We start from the raw sequence: 27,986 nt of genomic DNA, 5'->3' as shown, positions 1-27,986 counted from the left end.
TATGAAATCTGAAAACCAACAGGAAGTGAGATATTTAGAATTTTCTTTGCTAAATTGTTGCCATTTCCAGACGTTGTACTTTAACAAACTCCGCCTAGAGATTTAATCAGATCAACGTCATGTTAGGTCAGTCTAATCTAAAGGCCTTTACGTGAAACAGGAGTCCTGACCTGAAGACATCTACATGGCAATATTCAGAAACAGTCAAAGCGCCACCTTCTGGCAGAAGGAAGTGTTGCAAATCAAAAATATAGCTGCAAGCAGCAATACCGGGGCCAAGCGCAAAGAAGAAGACAAGACATGCCAAAATGGCTGGCAGTGTCAGATCAACTGCAGAAATGAGCAATTAATCACGTTTTAAGATGATTTTAGGCAATAGGCTGAAAAATGCATTGTAGTTTGAGTGTGTCAAACCAACTGCAACAATGAACAATTATACAGTTTAAGAAGATTAGGCAAAATGGCTGAAATATCATATATAGAGTCACTAATAATATAATTTAATGGTTTATCACTTTTGACCAATAGGGGGCACAGTTACGAAATTGATGTGGTGTGGTCAAAATAAGGGAACAATGACACATGCAAAGTTTGATGCCAATATGTCAAAGCATTGCAGAGATACAACGTCTAGAGTCATTTTGGCCTCATGCCTCAAATTCGTTTGCAGCGATATACAAAAACGGTTTTGCCTATAAACGCAAAATCCATAATATTTTCTTGGCACAGCCTGAAGATGATACGATTAAATTTTTGTGAAAATCGGACAAACGGCCTAGGAGAGTTTGAAGAAGTAGTTTTTTAACAAATAGCAAGATGGAGGACAGGAAGTTTGACCAAGTATGGCAAAATTTATATTTATGTTCTCAGCAGTAGCCAAGGAATGTATTATGACCAGTTTCATTATTATAGACAAATTTATTCAAAAGTTATTAGCGTTTTTGTATATCTTGTTATACATTTTGACCACAAGGTGGCGCTGCCCTGAAACCTTTTGAGTACCTTCAGGGCATGGTGCAGAACTCGAACACATAACGAGTTTCGTAATTATACTCCAAAGCGTTATTTAAACAAAGGCCTAGAATAAATTTTTCATAATCCTGTATTTCATGTTTTTTCTATTATTGTGCCACCAAGAGATATGATACCACCATTTTTTATGTGTCCTCGGAGTGAGCCCATACATATGTGTCGATTTTGGTGAAAATATCTCATTTTGTTTTTGAGTTATAGACATTTATATGAAAAAACACATAAAAAATTACTGACACCTGACTTTGATTGGATTTTACTTCCCCTTAATGTCAATATTTTGACATTTGGGTATTAACACTTGGCTATCGACCTATGTTTCAGAACTTCTGACGCTGGTTTCGTCTTGGTCAGACTAGCATTCGAAGATATCCGCTAATGTTTTTTTAGCGCTAAGTTACCATGCTGCGAAATCTGGCAAGTCTGGTATCGTTGGACTTGGCAAGGATTCAGGAGACAAAAAAAAGTTACTCCTATGAAAACAAGTCAACCACAACCAAAGTTATAAGCATTTGGGAGGGGCAATCTCCACTAGGTGGTGCTGTTTCTAAACCTCTCAGGCTACCTCAGGTCATCGTGGCGATGACCCATACTGAGTTTTGTCAACCCTATGTCAACCTAAAATGTATTGCTGAGATCACAAAATATGGCGGAAAATGAATACTTAAACAATAATACTTAAACAATAGGCTTAAACAATAATATTTTATACAGACTAAACATGCTCACACACACAAACACACATTTTGTTGTAGATTTGTGAAATATACAGGGAGTGCAGAATTATTAGGCACGTTGATTTTCTGATCATATTTTTTTTCCAGGCACATTTGACCAATTCCAAACCACAGTAATCCTAATAACTACTATTGATTTAGTATTTAATAATGTATAAGTGATATAGAATTGTTCATGAAGGCTGGAAATGAAAATCACCTTATATTCAGGTGTGCAGAATTATTAGGCATGTTTTCTTTTACAGATAAATTGAGCCAAAAAAGAGATTTAACTCAGACTGAAAAGTCAAAAAGTATTAAATGCCCATGAGAAGGATGCAATACTAATGCAATACTAGACATTGCAGTTAAGGCGTGACCATTGGACAGTGAAATGCTCGTTGGGTCAGCAGGATCTGACAAAAACATGTGGCGGAGAAAAGACACCTGTTAACTGCAAAAGAATTAAGAATTAAGATGAAGAATTAAGGGTGAAACCATCAGGAACCCTTTAGTCTCCAGCGCCACCATTTTCCAAAGCTGCAACCTACCTGGAGTCTCCAGAAGTGCAAGGTGTCAGGATCTCAGAGACTTCAGTTAGGTAAAGAATCCTAAAAAATGACCCCCACTAGATAAGAATCACAAGCTGAAGTGTTGTAAAATACATGAAGAAGGTTTTTTTATAGGCTTTATGGACAGATAGGTTGAGAGTGACTCTTGAAGGACCAGCACCACATCCTCTAGTACCACTGTTTGAAGAATTCATCTTCCAGAATCTGGCAGTACGTTTTGGGAGTTCATTTTTAGTCCATCTCTGCAAAACGGACTTCAGGATGGACTAAAATGAACTTCCAAAACGTACTGCCAGATTCTGGAAGATGAATTCTTCAAACAGTGGTACTAGAGGATGTGGTGCTGGTCCTTCAAGAGTCACTCTCAACCTATAAAACCTATAAAGCCTATAAAAAAGCAGGCTTCATGTATTTTACAACACTTCAGCTTATGATTCTTATTTAGCGGGGGTCATTTTTTAGGATTCTTTACCTAACTGAAGTCTCTGAGATCCTGACACCTTGCACTTCTGGAGACTCCAGGTAGGTTGCAGCTTTGGAAAATGGTGGCGCTGGAGACTAAAGGGTTCCTGATGGTTTCACCCTTAATTCTTCACCTTAATTCTTAATTCTTTTGCAGTTAACAGGTGTCTTTTCTCCGCCACATGTTTTTGTCAGACCCTGCTGACCCAACGAGCATTTCACTGTCCAATGGTCACGCCTTAACTGCAATGTCTAGTATTGCATTAGTATTGCATCCTTCTCATGGGCATTTAATACTTTTTGACTTTTCAGTCTGAGTTAAATCTCTTTTTTGGCTCAATTTATCTGTAAAAGAAAACATGCCTAATAATTCTGCACACCTGAATATAAGGTGATTTTCATTTCCAGCCTTCATGAACAATTATATATCACTTATACATTATTAAATACTAAATCAATAGTAGTTATTAGGATTACTGTGGTTTGGAATTGGTCAAATGTGCCTGGAAAAAAAATATGATCAGAAAATCAACGTGCCTAATAATTCTGCACTCCCTGTATGGTGGGAACAAAATGTTTACTGCAAGTTTTTTTCAGGTTTCACATTACTCATCATGTGGCACAATTGTCAATACCAATACTTCAATAGAAAGGAAGTGATGCCTTTTACAAAATGTGATTGTAAATGTTATAATAGTGATTTTATAATGTCTAAATATGAATTACAGATCAATATTAGGGAGTAATATGAGCACAAATTGATGATAATAACTTAGTAGAAGCTGTATCGTTAGATTTTAGCTCAGCATTTTATGTAATGGATCATAAATTATTGCTGGATAAATTGATTGTTTAATATGTGACAATGACTACGTTTACATGGACAACAATACTCCGATATTAATCTGATTAAGACCATACTCTGATTAAGAATCTACCATCTAAACAGTGATTTCTAATTACCTTAATCTGGTTAAAGCCATACTTGAATTAAAGGTCCCATGGCATGGCATTTTTCTATCATTTTATAGTGTTTCCTGAGGTGTACTTATATTGTTAGTATGATTTTTACATCATAAAATGTTAGGGGTGTGCATTGGCACTGCCCTCACAATTCGATTCGATTACGATTCACCAGGTAACGATTCGATTCAATTCGATTCTACGATGCATTGCGATGCATCAAAATTCTACTGCACACAACAAGGCAAATTTTTAATCAGTCATGAGGCAATACAAGCAGTCAGATATTGAACAACAGATTGTATTGGCTGCTATGTGTGTATTATCACTCTCCTGTATCTTTGACATAAATGTCATTAAATAAAATAAAATTGAATGGTACAGTAAAAAGCTTTGAGACAGGGCACTTCATGAACTCCTGTGCAAATATTAATCCGTAATTACAGTCACACTATTGTAACAACAACCACCACCCAGGCACCCAGCAATAAAAATATTCAGTGCAACACACACAGTAACGTTGACACTAGGGACTCGTCAATTCTCGTGCTTGATTTTAGTGTGGCAGGCGCGTTAGCAGGGCGTAAGCAGCGCATATTTTTTTCGGCGCCCATGTTAACAGATTAGAGCATTCACATCGCACGCAGAGGCGGCACGGCAGCGCATCGCAGGAGGAGAAGCAGCAGTAGTGCCGCGATCGTTTCGGCGCCGAGTCTATTTTGCCGCGCTGCTCACGCTGATTTAAAGCCACAGTGGATTGTTCTTGATCAAAACTGACCAGATTAACATGGAAAATAACAAATTCCACCATGAAATCATGTAGTGAAGTGCCCCGTGTGTTTCACAATCACCATATGACATCCAGAGCTGTTAAAAAAATTAAAAACACAACACTGCCAGAAGTTTTTGCCCAAACTTCAAAAGCCTGTTTAAATTATTAAAACTAGAAGCATATATTCACTTTAATGTTAACTTACATTTATCATGTGAACTACTTATATACAACAAGTTATATGCATGCATATGTGTTTGGGACAGAGGGGAACACGGTCGCATTTGCAGCATGCTGCCCATCATAAATCAAAGCACGAGACAGACGGGGCTCGGAGGAGAAGACCGTAAATGTGACATAATGTACAATATTTGTCTGCATTTGCAATATCCGCGCGAGACAAACGCTGCCAGTGTGAATTCACAATGGGGGCGCGGGCTCCGGCTCTCCATACCCACCGCTCCGCGTGCGGTGTGAAGCCGGCGTCAGAATCCGAAATGTGCCCAGATGTCCGCTTTCCAATCTTTGGGTGCGTTTTTAATACCCGTCTATCGCGGTCATCTCCCTCCGCCTCAGCCATCTTGATTGTTGTTGTTATGACCCTGGAAATAATTGAAACTTCACAACTTTATTGTCCAACTCAAGTCCAGAAAATAAACGGTGACATAATCGATTATGGCACTTTGCCGCATCGATGCTGAATCGTGCATGCCCCGCATTGCGATGCATCGCTGAATCGATTATTGTTGACACCACTATAAAATGTCATAATTTAGAAATAAAAGGCATTTTTTCTATACTGCTGTTTGCCCTGTGGCTGAATGCACTGCTTCAAGAGGCGTGTATGCTGTGAGACTTCAGTAAAAACGCCCACTGTTGTGATTGGCTGACATCTTTGCATTTTAAATGAGCGGAGGGGGCGCGGTTTAACGAGGCACGAGCAGGCACGAGTCTGCCAGAGACGGATGGACCGGTGTTCACTTCTCATCAGTTCTCTCAGCATGTCTCAGTTCAGGGTGAACTGTTGTAGTTACTAGCATATACTTCAGGTTATTCGTTTATTTCTAGTCGGAGGGACTGTCACTCATGTGGATCAGCGCTGACTCGAGACGCGAACCGTTTAGAACGATTCAGTCCGATTTGGTGAACTGGTTCGGTTCACTAAAAAGAACCGATTCAAAAGAATGATTCGTTCGCGAACCGGACATCACAGGGAGACGGAGCGATTGCTAACAAAGTTATTTATAGTAACTACTGAGTTATGAGAGCGCTGTCTGTCAGCGCGAGTTTATTGTGTTTGTATCTGAGAGTTCTGAATAAACACGAGTCCCAGTCACGCCGAGTCCGTCTTCATCATTATTCTACCAACTTTGTAACACATGCAATGTACCATTACAGCGAGATGAACGAGTTAGTAAGTGTTGAGTATAGCATTATTTCTAGATATGTTCCAATCATATGAAAAGCGTCAGTGACGCGCATTGAGTAACTTACACAGCGCAAACAAAGACACAACAGCAGTAATCGAATGTAATCCAGTTTATTGTGGGGAAAGCTGGCTAGCCTAGCCCAGATATGCTCACGCTTACCCTCCTTCTGCTTAATCTCACGCCGCGTTTGGTGCCTCCGCTGTGGGCCAGATGCAGTACTGGGGGTCGGGGATGTTGAAGGCCGAGCTTCGGCGTGTGTGAGGTTTATCTCTACAGATGTGACTCTGCTGGTGTTGAGCAGAAAAGACTGTATGCACATTTAAGAACAGATAGACGCGACGAGGACGTACAAAAACACTGACTCACAAGATAGAAAACACCTTTCTGTCGGGAGAGAAGCCGCAGTGTGTGCACGAATAATAAATAATTAGCTACACATAAGAAATTAATGATCACAGATCAGAAGGAACTGAAGAAAGACTTCTGTTTTCATTTGTACATCCAAACACTGAGAAACTGCCAGCGTTCACTCGTTCACAAGTAATGATCTCTCGAGCACTTGCAAGGGCGTGCCAGATTCTCTGGGTGGAGGAAAGGGAGGAAACCGTTCCTGCTTGGACGTCAAACCAGGAGACTTCAGGATTGGCTCGTCTGGGCTGTCATTTTCTCAAAGGCAGAGAAAGACAGCCAGAACTCGGTTTTACACCGATCAACATTTCTATACACTTGGGGACAATATTCAGGCTAGGGGAACTCATATTAATGTTGAAATACCTCATAAAATGAAGATTTCATGCCATGGGACCTTTAAACAAAAATCGAATTAAGACATGTGGAGTATGCCTATTTTAGTCGCATCATCGAAGTGCATTGTAGACATGTATACACCTTAATCAAACTATTAACGTCGTCGTGTAGGAGTTTTCGCCGCATTTTGTGACAGGACACACACACACACACACACACACCAGGCAAGTGCAGAGCGGAGGAGGGCTTTGGAGCGCGAGCCCCTGTCCTTTTTAAAAATGTATCAAAAGTGCCCCTCTCAACAATCATCAATAATATTGTGACAAATAAAACAGAATTTGAATTATAATTAATAAAACAGCGCATACAAAACAGTAACAAGGCACTCAAATGTCCCGTTTATCTTTTACGTATCTGTCAGTTTGAAATGTCGTTGCCATGACGTGTTGCTATGGTTGGTGCGTGTCTTGCTTGACTGCTCATTCTGACACTGCCTCCTCCATATTTTTTTCTTTGTGTTGTAATATGTAAAAGTACATTGTAAAAGTAAAATACAATAAGTTTGTATCTGTAATCTCAGATTCATAATTGTCTGCTTACAACAGCGGTCGAGAACCTCTAGGCTCGCGAGCCATATGGCCATTCAGTGAACGCCTGTGGCTCGACGGCAGAAAAAAACAATCCAAACAATCACGATTTTGAAACCTCAATTTTCATCATTAATCAAAGCTATTAATCGAAATGTAGGCTGTCAAGAAAGAGGCAAGATGGGCAGTGTCTCTTCAAAAAAACCTGAAAGACACAACATATAATATTACAAAAATAAAACAACGTAGCCTATGTATATATATATATATATATATATATATATATATATATATATATATATATATATATATATATATATATATATATATATATATATATATATATATATATATATATATATATATATATATATATATTACATTAAAAAGTATAAAAATCACTCATTTTTATAAAGGAACACTGTCCGACAGCGACACCCGCAGGTAGTCTAAAGTTACAGCGGTTTGCCTGAGGCTAATGATTTTAACAGACCCATGAAAGGCGCACTATGATTGGCCGTCGAGTGGCAAGGAGACGTAATGACGTGCCATTAATCGAGCTATGTTCTATATGTAAAACGGGAACATGAACGGAATATTCTAAAATCAACTCATGTAAACACCTTAATCAGATTATTGTCTTATTCAGATTAAGGGCAATAATTAGATTACTGCTGTCCATGTAAACATAGTCACTGTTTATGTTATTATGGAAGTTATTCAGATTTTAAAGAGCAATGTGGTGTTCCTCAAGGAAGTTGTTTAGGACTATTATTATCATCATCATTATTTTATCAATAATCTTCCTCCTGTTTTAAACTGTGCGCAGACAGTCATGTATTGTGTTTTGAAAACCACTGCACAACAATGGACTATAATATCTGGAGGAATGAAAATATGGAATGATTTACTATCAGATATTATAAAATGAGTTTTACAAGGAAGGAACATTTAATGGAATTTGTTAATGGGATTTGTATGTTTCATTTTATTGTTGTTGATTTAATTAGGGCCCGAGCACCGATGGTGGTCTACATGCCAATATTTAGTCAGTTATAGTGCCACCTGTGGGCAACAGTAAACTGTGATTAACTCCTCATTAAGATTGAACCAGAATCATATTTGGTCAGTGTAATCTTAAGCCTTAGTGATGTAAAATTTCAAAGATCTTGAGTTTCGTTGAACTGAGTTTTGAGTTTTGTCTGTGGCATCCTGACAAAGTCTGATGTTTCCGCAAAATTTTAGTTAGTCATAGTGCCACCAGCTGGTCAAGTCAAGTCACCTTTATTTAAATAGCGCTTTCAACAAGTCCAATTGTTTCAAAGTAGCTTCACAGTGTTAACTATCTAACTATCTAGCTAATTTCAATTTTCATATAGTGTCAATGCGGGCAGAACGATAATATAGTTGAAATTTAGGTGTCCCCAACTGAGCAAGCCAAAGGCAACGGTGGCAAGGAACCAAAATTCCTTTCAAGGCCAGAATGGAGAAAAAGAAACCTTGGGAGAAACCTGTTTGGGTGCCAGTTGTCCTCTGGCCGATGAACAAACAGTGTATGATTATAATTCTGGCAACATTACAGTTCAGAAGTCATATTAGATAAATAGATATTCGTAAGATTATTCGATAGATTGGAGTCGTCGTGCTGGAGACGGGTTTAATGAGGGTGTCATTTAGATGCAGCATTTACAGGGCAGAGTTTAGTTGACAGGCTCTCTTTAGACATATCAGGGATGCATTGGTCATGTCCAGGTGCAGGTCGACCATCTGATCTGAACACAGCCCGGTAGCAGGAAGTGTGGCAAATACAAATGATTGATGTAGTCCTCCTATTTTTATATACTTAAATGCATATTGGCCACCGTGCTCTGTTTTCCTAAAGCCCCAAGGTGGTGGTGGCACAGGTGCGAGATCCCTTTCATTGCTCTTGCAGCTTTAATGTAGTTTTGTATTTTTTACTGTTTGGGACCTCATGAAGAGTAGTCACTGCCTAGGTACTGGCTAATGGGGATCCAAGTAAACAAATAAACTTAGATCATAGATGGGAAAGAGCATTCACGGCAAAACAGGCAATTTAACTAAGGAAAAATATGTTTTTTTTGACAGTTATAACACATCTCTGCTTTTTTTTAGGTGTCCTCAAAGTGTGCCCAAAAATATATGTGTAAAATTTGTTGTAAATATCTCATTTTATTTTAAAGTTATAGCCACTTATATTTAGAGAGAATTGGCTGCATTGATTGGATTTTTTTTTTTTGCCACTTCCTTCCAAAATGTTGGCTTTTGGTCATTATTGTTTAGCTATTGACCTATGTTATGTGTCTTGAAGACATTCGCAAAGGTTTTTTAGGTGCTAAAATACACCTTTTCACATACCATAAGGTGAAACCTGGCATGTTTGGTATCACTGGAATTCAGCAATGATTCAGGAGTCTAAGGAGGTGAATGCTCATTCAGGGCATTGTGCCAATGACGTATACAGAGTTTTTTGAGATATGCCAGTGTCCTCATAGACTATCATGGCAACCTGGATGAAGACAATGAATGCCCATTGTCATCTGACTAATGTTTGGGTGCCTATATTGCCATTTTCATGTGTTTTTCCCCTGTTATAGCGCCAACAAGTGGTTAATAGTTGCGATTTTTTTCATGTGATCTCAGACTGAGCTCACATACATGTGACCTGAATTTGGTGAAAATATCTAATTCCGTTCACAAGTTAAAGCCATTTTAGTAAAAGAGGTCCCGGTTACATCAAACATTTTGGCTCCCCTTAGCGACCATGAATCAAAATGTGTTTTTTTTTTAATAATTATTGATAATCACTCTCCAGAGAACATTTCTGCAGTGATTTGGTTCTGATCAGGCAAAGAACCTGGGAGTAATTTGCAAAAGTAGGTTTTACAAAAAACCTAAAATATCTCGAAATTGGCGCCTGAAGGGCGAGCAAATCCGAGGCATGCATTTTGTCCGCCTTGAGCCAAGGATTCCAGCGATATAAGGCACTCGAGGCTATGCCTTACGGTTGAGGAGTTATGAGCCGTTTCGTACTTTTGATCGCCGTTTCGTACTTTTGATCGCTGTAGCGCCCCCGTCAGGCCGATCGGGGCGTGCTTCGGTGACGTCAGTAGTCGTTGTGAGTACTACCATCCCTGCAAGTTTCAAGTCTCTACGACTTACGGTTTGGTCTGCCCGATCAGTTTTAGCTGGAGAATGATGCATCATGGGAAAATGAACAGTTACAATAGGGTTTCAGCCTGACACCTGACTTTGATTGGATTTTACTACCCCTTACTATCAATATTTTGACATTTGGGCTCGCGATCGTGCCTAACGACCTATGTTTCCGAACTTCTGACGCTGGTTTCGTCTCGATCGGACTAGCGGTTTCGAAGATATCGGCAAAAAAGTTTTAAGCGCTAAATTACAACGGTGCACAAACCATACGGCGAAACCTGGCAAGTGTGGTATCGTTGGACTCGGCAACGATTCAGGAGTCTAATGAGATGAGTCTCGTGAAAACAAGTCAACCACACCCAAAGTTCTGAGCCTTTTTTTAAAAAAATCTCCACTAGGCGGCGCTGTTTCGAAACTTGTCAGGCTACTTTGGGGTATCGTGGTGATGACCCATACCGAGTTTTGCAACAATCCGTTCATGCGTTGATAAAATACAGCATTTTAGCACATAATTCAAGATGGGCGACAGCCAAAATGGCCGATATGGTAAAATTGGATATCCTTCGACTCGGCATGACGTCCCGAATCTAACGAGGCCCCTTTTATGATATTTGGACAAACGGTTCAGCAAAGAAAAGCTAAAATAGCCATTTTTCGTATCTCCAGACCAGTAGGTGGCACAGCGCCGAAACGCTGCATGTAGCCTCAAGTCATGCTTATGATGACATGTACCAAGTTTGGTTTGAACACGATAAAGCGTTGCGGAGATATTGCCTTAAGTGTGTTTTTGCAAATGTTATGTAAAATTTGTTCGCGCGTTTATTGAAAACGATTAGACGAATCAACTTGATTTGCAAGATTTTTGGTCAATATTGTCTGAAGATGATCTGGTTCAATTTTCTAGCAAATCGGATGAACCGTCTAGGACGAGTTCGCAAAAGTAGGTTTTTCGGTTAATTGAAAATGGCGGGGAAATATCCAAGACGGAAAATGACGTCATAGGGTGCAACCGAATTGGCATGAGCTCAGAAATTAGAGGAAAAAAGAATTTCGTTTCTAGCCCTTACGGTTCAAAAGTTATTAGCATAAACATGAGTACACATTTGGACAGGTGGTGGCGCTAGAGGTATTGAGATAGAGACACCAAAATTGCCATGGTGACATACCAGACCATCCTCTATTAGTGTGCCAAATTTCACAACTTTTTACCATACGGTTCTATGGGCTGCCATAGACTCCCATGGCGGAAGAAAAAAAGACGGGAACGGTTTCAATAGGTGCCTTCGCACCTTTGGTGCTTGGCCCCTAATAAAAAGGGCATAAAAAGGGTCTAAAAAGGCCTATAAAAAAAAGACTATAGGGTCTGAGCACTTGATTTTTGAGCTGCTGGTTGCAAAAACTTTATCAAGCCTGGTGACATGTGCATCGGAGAGGTCAAAGGTCAATTTTTGCATTTTCAGCTCATTTATCATGGAAAAGTGGTGTTTTTTTTTTTTACCTTTTAAACTGGTATGCCTCTACTGATGGCCCGATCTCCGTCAAAGTTTGCACGCGTCTTTACAATAATGCGACGCACATGCTCAGCCGATTTGGTGAAGTTCTGCGCAGAGCAGGCAATTTTTAGTCATTTAAATGTCATTTCGCATAGGATAATATAGAGCATTTTTTTCACCTTTATAACAGTTAAAGCGCCACGGCGGCCATAAAAGTCTGCAAGCCTCTTTAGGGTCACGTGACGCATGCCCACGCGTGATTTTGTGAAGCTGTATGCAAATCAGGCAGGAAGAGGGCCGCTTTCAGGCATTTAATGGGATTTTCCATAGAAATACATCATTGTGACCCCTTTTTAACCGTTATAGCGCCACCAAGTGGCCAATCGCCACGTCCTTTTTCATGCGGCCACAGAACGAGCTCTTACATATGTGTGCTGAGATTGGTGAAAATACCTCGTTCCGTTCACGAGTTATAGCCAATTTAGTAAAAGTGGCTCCTCCCCCTTCCAACGTTTTGGCAGCCCTTAGGGGCCGTGAACCCAAATTTCCACTTTTTTTTATAACCTTTGACAATCAGACTCCAGAGAATCTCGCTGCGCTGGTTTGGTTCCGGTCGGGCCAATAACCTAGGACTAGTTTGCAAAAGTAGGTTTTGCAAAAAATCCCAAATAGCCGAAATTTTTCCCACTCTGACGAGCAAATCCGAGGCATGCATTTTGTCCGCCTTGAGCCAAGGATTCCAGCGATATAAGGCACTCGAGGCTATGCCTTACGGTTGAGGAGTTATGAGCCGTTTCGTACTTTTGATCGCCGTTTCGTACTTTTGATCGCTGTAGCGCCCCCGTCAGGCCGATCGGGGCGTGCTTCGGTGACGTCAGTAGTCGTTGTGAGTACTACCATCCCTGCAAGTTTCAAGTCTCTACGACTTACGGTTTGGTCTGCCCGATCAGTTTTAGCTGGAGAATGATGCATCATGGGAAAATGAACAGTTACAATAGGGTTTCAGCCTGACACCTGACTTTGATTGGATTTTACTACCCCTTACTATCAATATTTTGACATTTGGGCTCGCGATCGTGCCTAACGACGTATGTTTCCGAACTTCTGACGCTGGTTTCGTCTCGATCGGACTAGCGGTTTCGAAGATATCGGCAAAAAAGTTTTAAGCGCTAAATTACAACGGTGCACAAACCATACGGCGAAACCTGGCAAGTGTGGTATCGTTGGACTCGGCAACGATTCAGGAGTCTAATGAGATGAGTCTCGTGAAAACAAGTCAACCACACCCAAAGTTCTGAGCCTTTTTTTAAAAAAATCTCCACTAGGCGGCGCTGTTTCGAAACTTGTCAGGCTACTTTGGGGTATCGTGGTGATGACCCATACCGAGTTTTGCAACAATCCGTTCATGCGTTGATAAAATACAGCATTTTAGCACATAATTCAAGATGGGCGACAGCCAAAATGGCCGATATGGTAAAATTGGATATCCTTCGACTCGGCATGACGTCCCGAATCTAACGAGGCCCCTTTTATGATATTTGGACAAACGGTTCAGCAAAGAAAAGCTAAAATAGCCATTTTTCGTATCTCCAGACCAGTAGGTGGCACAGCGCCGAAACGCTGCATGTAGCCTCAAGTCATGCTTATGATGACATGTACCAAGTTTGGTTTGAACACGATAAAGCGTTGCGGAGATATTGCCTTAAGTGTGTTTTTGCAAATGTTATGTAAAATTTGTTCGCGCGTTTATTGAAAACGATTAGACGAATCAACTTGATTTGCAAGATTTTTGGTCAATATTGTCTGAAGATGATCTGGTTCAATTTTCGTGCAAATCGGATGAACCGTCTAGGACGAGTTCGCAAAAGTAGGTTTTTCGGTTAATTGAAAATGGCGGGGAAATATCCAAGACGGAAAATGACGTCATAGGGTGCAACCGAATTGGCATGAGCTCAGAAATTAGAGGAAAAAAGAATTTCGTTTCTAGCCCTTACGGTTCAAAAGTTATTAGCATAAACATGAGTACACATTTGGACAGGTGGTGGCGCTAGAGGTATTGAGATAGAGACACCAAAATTGCCATGGTGACATACCAGACCATCCTCTATTAGTGTGCCAAATTTCACAACTTTTTACCATACGGTTCTATGGGCTGCCATAGACTCCCATGGCGGAAGAAAAAAAGACGGGAACGGTTTCAATAGGTGCCTTCGCACCTTTGGTGCTTGGCCCCTAATTACTTTCTCCTATATTTACCCGCTTTAAAGGGTTAGTTCACCCAAAAATGAAAATTCTGTCATTAATGACTGACCCTCATGTGGTTGGACACCCGTCAGACCTCCGTTCATCTTCAGACACAAATGAAGATATTTTAGTGTAAATCTGATGCTCTGAAAGGCCTCCATTGGCTCAACTTTACACTCTCAAGACCCTTAAAAGACACTAAAGACTAAAGTTACAAAGTCCATCTCACTACAGCGGCTCTACAATAACTTTATGAATCGGCGACAATAGTTTTTGTGCGCAAAAAAACCCTAAATAACGACTTATATAGTGATGACGATTTCAAAACACGGCCTCATGAAGCTTCAAAGCGTTATGAATCAGTGAGTCGAATGATGATTCGGATCGCGTGTCAAACTGCTGAAATTTGGCGATTCAAACCGCTGAATCGACTCACTGATTCATAACGCTTCGAAGCTTCATGAGGCCGTGTTTTGAAATCGTCATCACTATGCAAGTCGTTATTTAGGGTTTTTTTGTGCACAAAAACTATTCTCGCCGATTCATAAAGTTATTGTAGAGCCGCTGTAGTGAGATGGACTTTGTATCGACGTCTTTAGTGTCTTTTAAGGGTCTTGAGAGTGTAAAGTTGAGCCAATGGAGGCCTTTCAGAGCATCAGATTTACACTAAAATATCTTCATTTGTGTCTGAAGATGAACGGAGGTCTGACGGGTGTCCAACCACATGAGGCTCAGTCATTAATGACAGAATTTACATTTCTGGGTGAACTAACCCTTTAATGCACGTCGGCCACTATTCCCTGTTTTGTGATATATGTTTTGTGACGTGTGTGTTCAGGGTGGGCGCAGACATCACAGTTCTCAGAGAGAGGGAGCTCGATTACGACTCTGACGAGATGCACAGAATAGCCGAGGTCCTGGTCAGGAAAGTGCCCGATGATCAGCAGGTGCGTGTGATCCGCCTCATGTTGATGTGTGTGTGTGAAGTGTGTGCTGATCATGTGACGCGTCTGCAGTTCCTGGACCTGCGGGTGGCGGTGCTGGGGAATGTGGACTCGGGGAAGTCCACTCTGCTCGGGGTCCTGACACAGGGAGAGCTGGACAACGGGCGAGGGAGAGCCAGACTCAACCTCTTCAGACACCTGCACGAGATCCAGACCGGACGCACCTCCAGCATCAGCATCGAGATCCTGGGCTTCGACAGCAAAGGCGTGGTGAGTTTAGGAACAATGGTCACTGTGTCAAGTTGTGATGTTGCTTGGCAAGTGTAGCCAACTCAACTCTGAGTGCCTAATAATACTCGATGACAAGTTCTTGCTTGCCTGGACTTGTTTGGGACGTGCCCCAATTTGCAGTAGTTCTTGCATCTACCACCACGCTACACACCGCCCAGCCATAACTTCACCTGTAAGTAGGGTTGGGTATCGTTTGGGTTTTTTTCGATTCCGGTGCCAAACCGATACTTTTAAAATGGTTCCGGTGCCTAAACGGTGCCTGAACCGATACTTAAAAAAAAAAAAAAGCCACAAAACGAGGAGGATGACATTAAATGGCTTTTTATTTATTTATGTTTTATTTAAATTGAACCATTTATTAAAAGTTTAATGTATACTTAAATGTATGAATATAAATAAATACAAAACACAATTTACTTATTTACAAATTATAATTTACTTATTTACAAATTCACAGTTAAACCTAAGCCACCTAACCCAACTACAACAGGCCTAATATAACTCTAAATAACAGTTACAGTAATAACAGCAGAGTCTGTATTCTTGCTCTGCTACTAACCAGATTCGAGCTTCAGCTTTATTTTGAAATATGATCATATTCTCTGGCTAAATATTTTAGAACGCATCGCCTTAATGTTTCCATGGCGACGATTCATGTTTCTCACATGACACACAGCAGCCGCAATAGCGCTGACAGCTCAGCTGTATCGGGTTTATTTCGTTTTTTTCAAAATATTCACAAACTTCTTAACTGTGTCACAAACTATCTGATATTCAAATGTGTGAGTGAATGTGTGTTAGTTGATCTGTAAAGCGCAATGGGCGGCGCCATGTTAGTTTGTGCCTCAGAATCGGATCTGTCCGATTTACAACACTTGAGTTCATTCTCGTCTCACGAAATACATGAAAGTAAGTGACCAGTGAACTGGAAGAAGAATAGAGTAAACGCTATAGTTACTATATAATGTGCATGTATCTGATGTGAATAAAACACGTAACGTTAGTCAAATTATAACCGTCTGAAAGGATTGTCATAGCCGCTTTCATAGACATCAGTGTGTGTTTTTTGCTAGTAGCCTGCTGATGAGCATTTACATGTCTGAAACCTGAAATAAACATGATGTGGTTGAAAACACTAAATAATTGTCATGAGTTGTGATGTGACGAACGCTGAGCGTCTGGCTCGGTGCCAGCCAAAGCACGCGAAAGCACGTTTGAATTTTGGCACCGAAATGAGGAACCGAAATCTGCGTTCTGATTCGGTCCGGTACATACCGGTTATATAAGGGTTTCGGTACCTACCTGTAAGACAGGGTTTCCGCGGGGTCTAAAAAGTCTAGAATTTCAAAATAAAAATTTTAGGCCTTAAAAAGTCTTAAAGGTCCCGTTTTTCGTGTTTTTTTGAAGCTTTGATTGTGTTTACAGTGTGCAATATAACATGTGTTCATGTTTCGCGTGTAAAAAAACACAGTATTTTTCACACAATTTACTTATCTGTATACCGCTGTTTTCACTGTCCTCAAAACAGCTTGAAAGATTTCCCTGTTCTATGAAGTCCCTCCTTCAGAAACACGTAACGAGTTCTGATTGTGCCAGCGGTTCCTGTGTTGTGATTGGACAGCAGCTTAGGGCACGCAGAGCGCACGTTACCGGAAAGGTCGCGCCTCTCACCATAACGGGGATGCATGCGCTCAATGATCTCTAAGTACAGCGGCCCTGGGGAAGCCAAACAAAGGTGACTTGACTCCGGGATGAAAATAACAGCGTCTCGACGACATGGCGACAAACAAAATATACGAACGCAACACTTCCTCTTCTCCACGCGGGAGCAACAAGACCACGCCCCTTTTTTCGCGTACTCTTGTGGGCGGAGGTTAGTCGACAAACTGCTCTACTGACGTAATTAAAGCAGGATGTACAGAGATGTAGAACAAACCGGCCGTTCGCTGTAGGCTTTGAAAGGGAACTTCTGTTAAAGCTACACTATGTAACTTTTCCGTCCACTAGAGGTCGCCTGTTCAAAACAAAGGCGTAGTTTGATGACGCCACGTTTGAGCGCAGAATCTCGGGACATGTGGTCTTCACCTCACAGCCGGTGGGAAACAGTCAGGATAGGACTCAGGCAGAAATCATGTTCATGGATGCGATTATTAACATTACTGTAGTGAAGCAGAGCAGGAGCGAGTGTTGTGGAGCTGAGCAAGGCCGCAGGAGCGATTGAAGAGCGGGACTGTTATTATGGCATAGTCGCTGGCGGGACTTTTATTATGACACGGTTGCCGGCGGCACTTCCTCTTCTCCAGTGCTGAGTGTGAGGTAACGCAGCTCTGTTTATCGTATTAGATATATCTGAGTGTGTTGAAAAGCTCGGCGGCTGCTATGACACTTGTTCACAATGCAGTGAGAGTAAAGTGTTTCACTGAATAAAACCGGAGACCGAGGGTGACGCAGATATGACGCAATCGACAGGCGACTCCCTCAAACGCATAGCTCACACGTCCCGGCTCCTCGGTTAAAATAGCAATTTTCTCACGATTTACAAATAGTTGAAAACATTTGGGATATTCTAAGTACTCAACTGAACAAAATATATAACACTGGCCTAGTGGTTTCTGGATGTTTTACTGCAAAAATCCTACATAGTTCACCTTTAAATAAAATATCTCGCTTGGCATTGAACTTTGAGCTTTATAATTTTACAGGTATTATTTATGCTCTAACAGCAACATTACACACTAACTAAAGTTTGAAAAATGGGATCACGAAGAACAGGACCTTTAAATTCCCTGTTCTAGTTCTTAAATAATTTTTAACAGGTCTTAATTTTCCTACGTCCATGTAACGTTACCTATAATCAGGGCTCGACATAAACGCTTGTCCGGGACAAGTGGATTTTTTGAAGGGGTAAGTGAAAGAGAATTTTACTTGCCCGACGGACAAGTATCCTGATAAAACGTCATTAACAAAAATAACTAGGGAATCACCCAAATGCAAGAATGATTCTGCATTTATTACTGATAGTGAATGTCAATCGCGCAGCCTCTCGAGGAGAAATCGAGACAAATGTGCGCCGCTCACACAGAGAAACTCTGTTAACACACTGCCGTAAACATGTAGAAATGTGGAGTTTATTTATATTTATAACATGATACAGTTGCAGCGTCACATTAGCAAGAGTGCTGTTTTCCTGAATAACATCACGACTGAACATGACACTGATTTCAAAAGACGGCTCCTTAAACAATTATTAACATTACGTCACTTACATTTTAGATGCAATATTGAGTGTTTTGTTCTATTTCAGCAGCGAAAATAGTTCCAAAAGATCACAGTAGAACGCGTGTCACAGCATCAGTGTGTGTTAGTGAATGATTCAGCGTTTGAAAGAATCGGTTGAATCAAAGATTCAATGAACTATTCGTAAACGACCGCCTCATTCTTGAATGAATCAGCATTTGAACGAATCGACTCAATGATTCGCTCATTCAGACGGTCACAGCGCCACCTACTGGTGCTTTAGTTTCATCTTTCCAACATTTATTATTTGTATATTCAAAAAATATTTAAAACAATCTCATAACATTATTTAATGCAGTTGTAATTTTTCAGTGTAAATGATTTAATTTGATTGGTAACAGCCAGTGTCGTCTTCTAATTTAATTGATTGATCCAATTTAAGAATATAAAAGGAAAGCTGAAGCATAGCCTATATTTAATAAGATTAGGGGAATATGCCCTTTATAAAAGTTAAAAATATCACAAATATGCATATGTCAAAGCTGATTGAACACTGGAGAGAATATTGCTTCAGAATACATTTTATTTACAACACACACAAAACAATTTTTTTTTTCCGGACAAGCACATTTTTTACTCGGACAAGTGGATGACAGATTTACTTGTCCGAAGAACATGCTTAATGTCGAGCCCTTCCTATAATGCTCATTGAAATCCTGCAGCACTTCAAATAGTCCAAACATAATTCGCAGTAATACGACTACAAATGAGACCAACATGCATCTTATATTGCAGCCAATCAGCTTTAGTGTTATTGGAGTCTCTTTCAGATTGTACAACAGACACATAAAACAGATTTTATTCTTCAGCTAATAGTCCTCCAGTTTTTCGTGATTCTGCGATTACTAAATATAATGAAAAATCAACACTCCATTTTTTTGAGATCCTGCATTATTTTTAAACCAAAATAAACAAGATTTATGTATTTAGTTTTTTATTATTGTCATGTATGGCTATTGTGCATCTAACATAATACATAATATGGTAAATGTGATGTCCTAATTATGAAAGAAAAAAAAATGCAAATGATAATTTCTGGAAATTACCACCACAAAATCAGTAATTTTGATCTCAAAAATCACCACAAAAAAATTTTGCAAAATCCTGGTGGGATTGAGCTACGAGGAAGTGCAAGTTTATCGATTTGTTCAATTTGAATAAATTAATTTACTTTATAGGTCTTACATTTCATTCATAATGGTCTCAAAAAGTCTTAAATTTGACTTGGTGAAACCTGCAGAAACCCTGTAAGACGTAATATGGATTATCATCAGCCCATAACATGAACTTAAAGGATTAGTTATCGGTTGAGTTACATGACATTAGACTGTGTGAGGTTGGGAGTGTTTAAAACAGGGTCTTAAAGTCTTAATTTGACCTTCCACAATTTAAAGGCCTTAAAAAAGTCTTAAATCAATATCATGGCGTTAAATTAGGACCCTATGATTTCTGCGATGCAGAAAATGTGAATGGAATCTCAGAATCTATTCATAAATAAGGATTTTACTGTATATTAGGGATTTGTGGATGAATAAATCAAAAGTGGGTCAGACACTTAAAGTGACAGTTCACCCAAAAATCATTTACTCGCTCTCATGTCGCTCCAAAACCGTCAGACTTTCCTTCATCATATAAAGCCATGGAGTCTCTTCTGGAATAATCCGCTCCATCCGTATGGATCAGGATCTCTTTATGAACTTTCTGAAGCGTCAGTGGAAGTTGCTTAGACTCAATGGAGGGACAGAAATTAATGATGCACCGATCATGATTTTACATGGCCGATTCCGATACTGATTTCCGTTTTTTTTTTTTTTACACAATAAAAGAATGAAAGTATACATGAACAAGATGTTTATTTGGTATTTAACAGGCTAAATTGGCTTTTGGCTAATGAAAACAAGTCCGCAATCTGAAATTAACGGGAAATTGAATTGGAAATTAAAGGCTGAAAGGTGAAATTAAAGGCAACAACTGCATATTCTGCAATCCAAACAAAGATTTTACTTAAACCAGCATTTGTTTTTAAATTCAGTGTAAAGAAAAAAAGTCTTTACCAGTGAAATTAAAACCAAAGTTTATAATTGTTCCAAAATGTTAAATCAAATAATGTTTAGTGCAACGGAAAAAAAATAAGATGCTACAGCAGGTGCTTTTCAAATCAGATTAAGTCAGTGTAATTTTAAGGTAAAATAAAGATGATCATCCTATAGGCTACAGAACTGATAGTATTTCATTTCTAAAGTGCAGCATGTTCTTCTTTAGGCTACAAAAAGAAGTATTTCGGCTTTTCACAAGTTAGTCTGTTTCGTTCTCATCCGATCCAACACGTGAGAATCTGAACAAACGCAGGAAAGCGGCTCTTCATTCCCTCAGTTCTCCACAAGTGACATGTTCGCGAATGATTGCAATATAGGCGTATGTGCACGCGGGCGCACTTCCGGAAAAATCGCAGAAAAATACAAAGAAAACCTATTAAAACTCCATCTTGAAACTATTATATTGAGCAGGGTAAAACGTGTCACATGTTCACCCAGAAATGAAAACACTCGCATCAGTTCCGTTCCAAATTCATAGGACAAGTCAAGGTATTTTTAATGAAACCTGCATGAGGTTTCTGTCTTTCCATTGAAAGTCCTGGTAACTCAAACACTGTAGTTGTAACTCATTTGCATAATGCCCTCCTCTGGTCTTGATTGGCTGAACAGCGTCTCTTAGCCCCGCCCTCACACACTGTAGTTGTAACTAATTTGCATAATGTCAGCCTCTGGTCTTGATTGGCTGAACAGCGTCTCTTAGCCCCGCCCTCACTCACTGTAGTCGTAACTAATTTGCATAATGCCCTCCTCTGGTCTTGATTGGCTGAACAGCGTCTCTTAGCCCCGCCCTCACTCACTGTAGTCGTAACTAATTTGCATAATGTCCGGCTCTGGTCGTGATTGGCTGAACAGCATCTCTTAGCCCCGCCCTCACTCACTGTAGTCGTAACTAATTTGCATAATGTCCGGCTCTGGTCGTGATTGGCTGAACAGCATCCTTTAGCCCCACCCTCACTCACTGTAGTCGTAACTAATTTGCATAATGTCCGGCTCTGGTCGTGATTGGCTGAACAGCATCCTTTAGCCCCGCCCTCACTCACTGTAGTCGTAACTAATTTGCATAATGCCCGCCTCTGGTCGTGATTGGCTGAACAGCGTCTCTTAGCCCCGCCCTCACTCACTGTAGTCGTCTCTGAGACTGGGAGAGTTTGGTTGGTGTTGGTCATGTGGAGAAGATGCTGTTTTCTGCTGAGATTGAGACGGTCAAACACACGCCATCATTACTGTTCCTATCACTTAGATTCAGATATGATAATGAGTGCTTGCTTTCTGACCAATCACAGCTGAGCAGCTCTCAGAGAGGCGGGGTTTAGAGAGACTGAATCGTTGATGGAAGCGTTTCAGACACTGAGAGAGAAGAGCTGATGCTGCAGTGGAGATGATGAGGAGATTAAAGTGTTGTAGGAGACTCCAAAACAACATTAGGGGTCTTTAAATTGACATAATTGGGGTATTTTTGGTTACAAGGACTTCCAATTGAGGGACAGAAACCTCTCATGTTTATTAATAAATATGTTAATTTGTCTTTTGAAGATGAACTAAAGTCTTCCGACAGGTCTTTGGTGTGGTTACTAGCCTCTGGTGTCTTTTATCTAGGTGGTGAACTACAGCGAGTCCCGAACGGCAGAGGAAATTTGTGAGAGCGCCTCAAAAATGATCACCTTCATAGATCTGGCAGGCCACCACAAATATCTGAAGACCACCATCTTTGGCTTAACCAGCTACTGCCCAGACTTTGCCATGCTTGTCGTCAGTGCCAACACGGGCATCGGTAAGCATTCACAGCAGGGATGGAGATTAGCACCAGCCAAATGCGGGTGATTTTGTGTTGTGGCGGGTAAACTCGCTTCACCTACCGTAAATAAAACTAGCATAGCTACTGTTTCACCTGCACGGCGGACACTTTTAGAGGAGGCACACCTTCAAAGAAATAGTGGCGTTACAAATCAAATTCACAATCAGTAGTAGAGAAGTTAATTCCTGTGTGGTTGCGTTTTAGCGGCTTTATTGCCATATCGGCGGAGTCTCGAGAACATGCGCATATCGATACATAAAACATATCAAGCTTGCGTCGCGTCCACCATTTGAACACAAGAGGATCTCCAGATTTAGAGCTGAGTATCAAAAAGATATCAATGAGTCTGTGCAGTAACTCATGATGAACAGACAGAATTATTATATATTTTTAGACAGGTTAATTAATAGATTATAGCCTAATTAATGTTATTATTAATGTATCATTTTAATCAGACATAATCCTGCCATATAAAGTTTAACATTTATTAAACGAATATTTAGATAAAAATGGGACAAATAATTAAATAATAATATAGTCATAATTTAAGTAAATTAATACAAAATTAAACATTTTTGAATTTCAGAATTGTCAAATAAGTGATTAGTGGTTCAGAATGGCTGCTTAAAGGGACAGTTCACCCAAAAATGAACATTCTGTCGTCATTTACTCTCCCTCAAGTTGTTCCAAACATGTTTACATTTCTTTATGTTGAACACATTGGAAGATTCATTCCTACTGTGGAAGTCAATGGTGCCCCAGAGCATCCTGGGTACAAACTTTCCTCAAAATATCTTCTTTTGTGTTGAGCAGAAGAAAGAAACTCACACAGGTTTGGACATCATGAGGGAGAGTAAATGATGACAGAATGTTTTAGTTTCTTTAAAGTGCACCAAATAGGCTACTAAAGAGTTCTTTAGAAATAAATTCAAAAATCAAATGTAAAATAATATAAAATGTTATATTGTTGTGAATGGGTGTCCCTTATTTTGCCAGACTGAAGGTGGCGACCCTAGTGTGTCGTCAACACGCTTCAGAAGATGCCCAAACTAATAGTTTCATTGTTGGGACTAAAAACCTAAAACTGGAAGCCATAAAAGAGCACAAATCATCCAAATGCCAAATCCATTAATCTGCCCGACTCATTTAATGAAATGTATAGCAGTTCATGGTTTGTGTGTGTATAAGAGAGAAAGAGAAAATGTGGGGATTTCATTGAGACTTGAGATTATATAAACTGCTTAAGTATTGTAGAGCTTGTAGTATTAATTTTCACATGCAGTTACACATTGCCGGTTAAAAACAAGAAAGTGGCTGGTAAAAACTAGATTTTGAAATCCACCAGCCACAGTGGCCGCTGGACAAAAAAGTTAATTTCCATCCCTGATTCACAGCACGTTTGGGATTGTATAACGGTTTATGCAATTGGACTGCCGTTCGCTTGAACCTATTTATCTTAGATAAGGGCGAAGCAGGCTCTGATAAATATCAAATCGCAAACAGTGACACAAATAAACCGCGTAATGTTTGGACACATCAGTCCTCCTTTGCCAGTAAATCAGCCGTTCGCAATAATCCGCCCATATGCTCTTATGTAATGAGGAAAGCTCTTAAGTGTCGCCCCCATTCCTTCAGTCTTCCACACCCCGAAATACCCCAGAGCCGCTCTGATCCAGGACCAGTGAGAAACCGGAGATGTGTCCGTCTAGCTGTGACTGCAGGCCAGCTGTCAATCTAAGCCATGTCTAACCAAGTTGTGTTTCAAATATGAAGTCGAACACACTCCACTGAAATAGTTTTTGACATGTTCTCCTGTCACACACTTACTTGCGTCTCAAAAGACTCACACCCTTGAGTCCCAGACTTTGTTTTTGTAAGTTTAGAGAAAGATTTGATTATAAAATAGTGCAGTAAACTTGCTCAAATTTGAAACATGACATGAATTTTGAGAGTTTAAGCTTTCGAATGATACCTCATTTATACCTAATTACATATTAAGGCAATAAAATAAGCGTATGTTTGGCAAAATAAGGTTTAATAACGGTACTTTGGCAAGGCTAGTGCACAGAAATGAAACCTTTAAATATAAATATTAGTGTTAAAATCAGGGTGCATGGTCTAGTAACCCTGCAGTCAGGAAAACAAATATACTTACAGTAACATCCTGTTCTAACCTGGCACGATGGCATTGCAGAATCTGTGTCCTAACAGCCACGCCAGGACGGTTTGACGGATTGTGTCACATCATGGGGCATTTTCATGTGCAAATGATGACCATATTTTCAAAGCAGACCAATTTAGTTTTTAAGTGTGCAAATTTCTTGCAAATGTGACCCCGCCTGTGAAACCCCGGCTAAAGTCGTATAATCTAATGATGAGATTAAAACTGTAAATGATCGATTATACCGAGGGCTTTGAGATACAGTACTCAATTTTTCGTTTATAATATTATAAACAGTAACGCATAACAAGTAACTTGAGTTACGTAATAATATTACTTTTTCCAAGTAACTAGTAAAGTAACGCATTACTTTTCAAATTTACAACAAAATATCTGAGTTACTTTTTCACATTAATTTGACTGACAGCTCATGCCCCCATGTTGAGAAAAATAAGTGCAGAGGCGTGTGTGTGTGTGTGTGTGTGTGTGTGTGTGTGTGTGTGTGTGTGTGTGTGTGTGTGTGTGTGTGTGTGTGTGTGTGTGTGTGTGTGTGTGTGTGTGTGTGTGAACATGATGGTTATTGTAGTTCTAGACTAAATGTGAGCATTTTTTCATCTCACTTGCACAATAAAGATTCTGTTCTCCTCAAAATGAATAAAATCAGTAAAATGCAAAATCAGAATACTATGCAAACCTCCAATAATTAAATGTTAAATAAAACAACTATTTTTATGCATAATCTACCTTTATATTTAATTGACCAATGTCTTGCTGCTGACCTTTGATGATGAATATTACTAGATTTTTTTGTTTTTATTGGTAAAAATTTTTCTCCTGCGTCCTCTTCTCCATTATCCAGAGCTGCGCCCTCTAGTGTTCATGAGGGAATCTGCATTTTTACCTCAGCCTGGGGCGCATTATTTACATTTTGGTATGAAGAGGTCTTTACCGTTGCACAAAAATATAACTTTTTGTTATAAAAAACAAAACAAAAACAAAACAAGCCCAGCCCAGGTGAGAAAAAGTAACGCAAAAGTAACGTAACGCATTACTTTTCTTAAAAAGTAACTAAGTAACTCAATTAGTTACTTTTTAAGGGAGTAACGCAATATTGTAATGCATTACTTTTCAAAGTAACTTTCCCCAACACTGATTATAAATACTGAAATTAATGATTTTATTGACACTATGTTTCATTATTTTGCACCAAAAAATACCGGACGTGAGCTTCTTAAATATTGATTTTAATCGCCTCTTTGTTTACTTTTGATGCAGAAACAACTGCTGATTCTAATATCATTCGGTTCAGAAACTTCTTTTTTACCATTATAAAGTGCAAACAGACCATAATATCAATCCGTACGAGCAACGATCAGGTCAGTGTCAGGAAAGGCAAGAAATCTTCGACTTAAGCCGGGTTACGATTTCTGTGTGTCACCGAAATTTCAGGAACCGCTTATTTGTTTTCTAACTCCACCTTTTGCCGATATATCCATCTTATTTTAAAGACATTTAATGGCTGCTAAGTGTCGAAATAGTTAGTTTTTTGTTGGCTAAATAAAGAACCCGTATTATATATTAATAAAAAATATTGCGCATGTCCTTCGAAAGCAAAGCTCTTGCGTCTGACGTTTTGGTGTCGGTTTGTAGCCTATACGAATAAAACATGCATGAGTGAGAACATAAAGTGCAGGATGTACTTATGTAAAAGAGTTTGAAAAAATCATAATGAATCATAATCTAATCAAATTGTGAGACAAGTGAAGATTCACAGTTATGACGAACTGCACAAAGTTTGAGACTGACCTGTTAACTTGGGGATTAGTCCTGGATTTACTCCAAATATTACACAGTGAGATTTTCTATGGACGTTTTATATATTAATGGATATATATAGGCCTATTAATGATATTTCATTTTACTAATAAAGTTACAGCCTACAAATCATTAGAGTGAACTGACTTGGTAAATCAAGCCCCCATTCATTTCAATGTTTCAAGCTTTTTGGACATGCACATCATCATAAATAGTCTTGTTTTACAAAAAATATGTGTCCTATATCACTGAAAATGGGAGAATCTTATCTTTAATGTGGTATATGGCACATAGTCAGAATAATAATGGTTAAAATGTTTAGCAATATTAAAAATAAGCTTGATTTTAAAATCGGAATTTCTCAAAATCATGATTATCTGAGGCCGAATTTCAGCTCATTTTTGATATTGGTCTTACTCAGTCAATATTAAAGATATCAAGGTTATATTTTCACAAAATGTTCTTTACATTATGTAGGATGATTTTGGGTATAAAAAAAATGACTTTAGCTGGGATTTCACAGACGGGGTCACAAAGGTATGAGGTAGGAGGTGGGCCTGTGTTGTTGTGTTTGGGGAAAGCAGTGTGCCAGAAATAGGAGAAGTTATTTGGGCGAGTGGGTCATGCCAGTCTTTGAAGGAGAACACGACGCCCTTTCTGCAACGCGACACCAGCGCGCCTAAATTATGCAACCGCACACAGACGGCGGTGTAAAGCATCTTCTGCACCTCCTGAGTTTGACTTTTCCATAAGCAAATCCATGCAAACAGAGGCCAGTTCTCCAATCATTAACCTCAGATGACGGGTGAACTTTGGACAGATTTTACTGCCTGTCGCCACGCGGGCAGATCTTTGTGTGTGTGTGTGTGTGTGTGTGTGTGTGTGTGTGTGTGTGTGTGTGTGTGTGTGTGTGTGTGTGTGTGTGTGTGTGTGTGTGTGTGTGTGTGTGTGTGTGTGTGTGTGTGTGTGTGTGTGTGTGTGTGAGACAGCTGACCTGAACTGCACACTTGACTCTGGAGTGTGTGTGAATCAGCTGATGTGCACATCAAAGCGAGTGATGCTCAGCGCCCTTGGCTGATCTCAAAGCCTATCACACACCTTCATTATTGACCCTGGGTCACATTCTGATGAGTGTTGCGTTGGCATGATCCATCTGCTGAAAGGTGAAGTGTGTCGTTTCTGCACTGTAGAGCTAAAATTACCACCAAGAGCCCCGCCCCAAACTCACGCCATTGGTTGAGCCGATGATATGTCCAGTCAGGCTGCTCAAACAAACACTGACACCATTATTTATAGATCTAATCTTTATCTCTGAAGCTCAGATATACAGTGTATAGCTCATATTTTTCATAAGACGATGATTTGGTGTCACTTCCACCTTGACCTGGTCAA

The 27,986-nt window shown here is 39.8% G+C and overlaps 1 protein-coding gene across 2 annotated transcripts in view; it reads left to right on the top strand.

The window, feature by feature from the left end:
• Positions 1-27,986, top strand: part of gtpbp2a (GTP binding protein 2a) — a 61,775-nt gene that overhangs the window by 8,015 nt on the left and 25,774 nt on the right. For both annotated transcript variants that reach the window (XM_079842853.1, XM_079842854.1), the window contains exons 4-6: positions 15,034-15,142; positions 15,212-15,409; positions 22,420-22,594. In XM_079842853.1, coding sequence (XP_079698979.1) covers positions 15,034-15,142; positions 15,212-15,409; positions 22,420-22,594 — 482 coding nt within the window. The remainder of the gene's footprint in view (positions 1-15,033; positions 15,143-15,211; positions 15,410-22,419; positions 22,595-27,986) is intronic.

Source organism: Gobio gobio (genome assembly GCF_949357685.1).
Source record: "Gobio gobio genome assembly, chromosome: 18".
Lineage (NCBI taxonomy): Eukaryota > Metazoa > Chordata > Actinopteri > Cypriniformes > Gobionidae > Gobio > Gobio gobio.
This window is presented reverse-complemented; position numbering and strand designations above follow the sequence as displayed.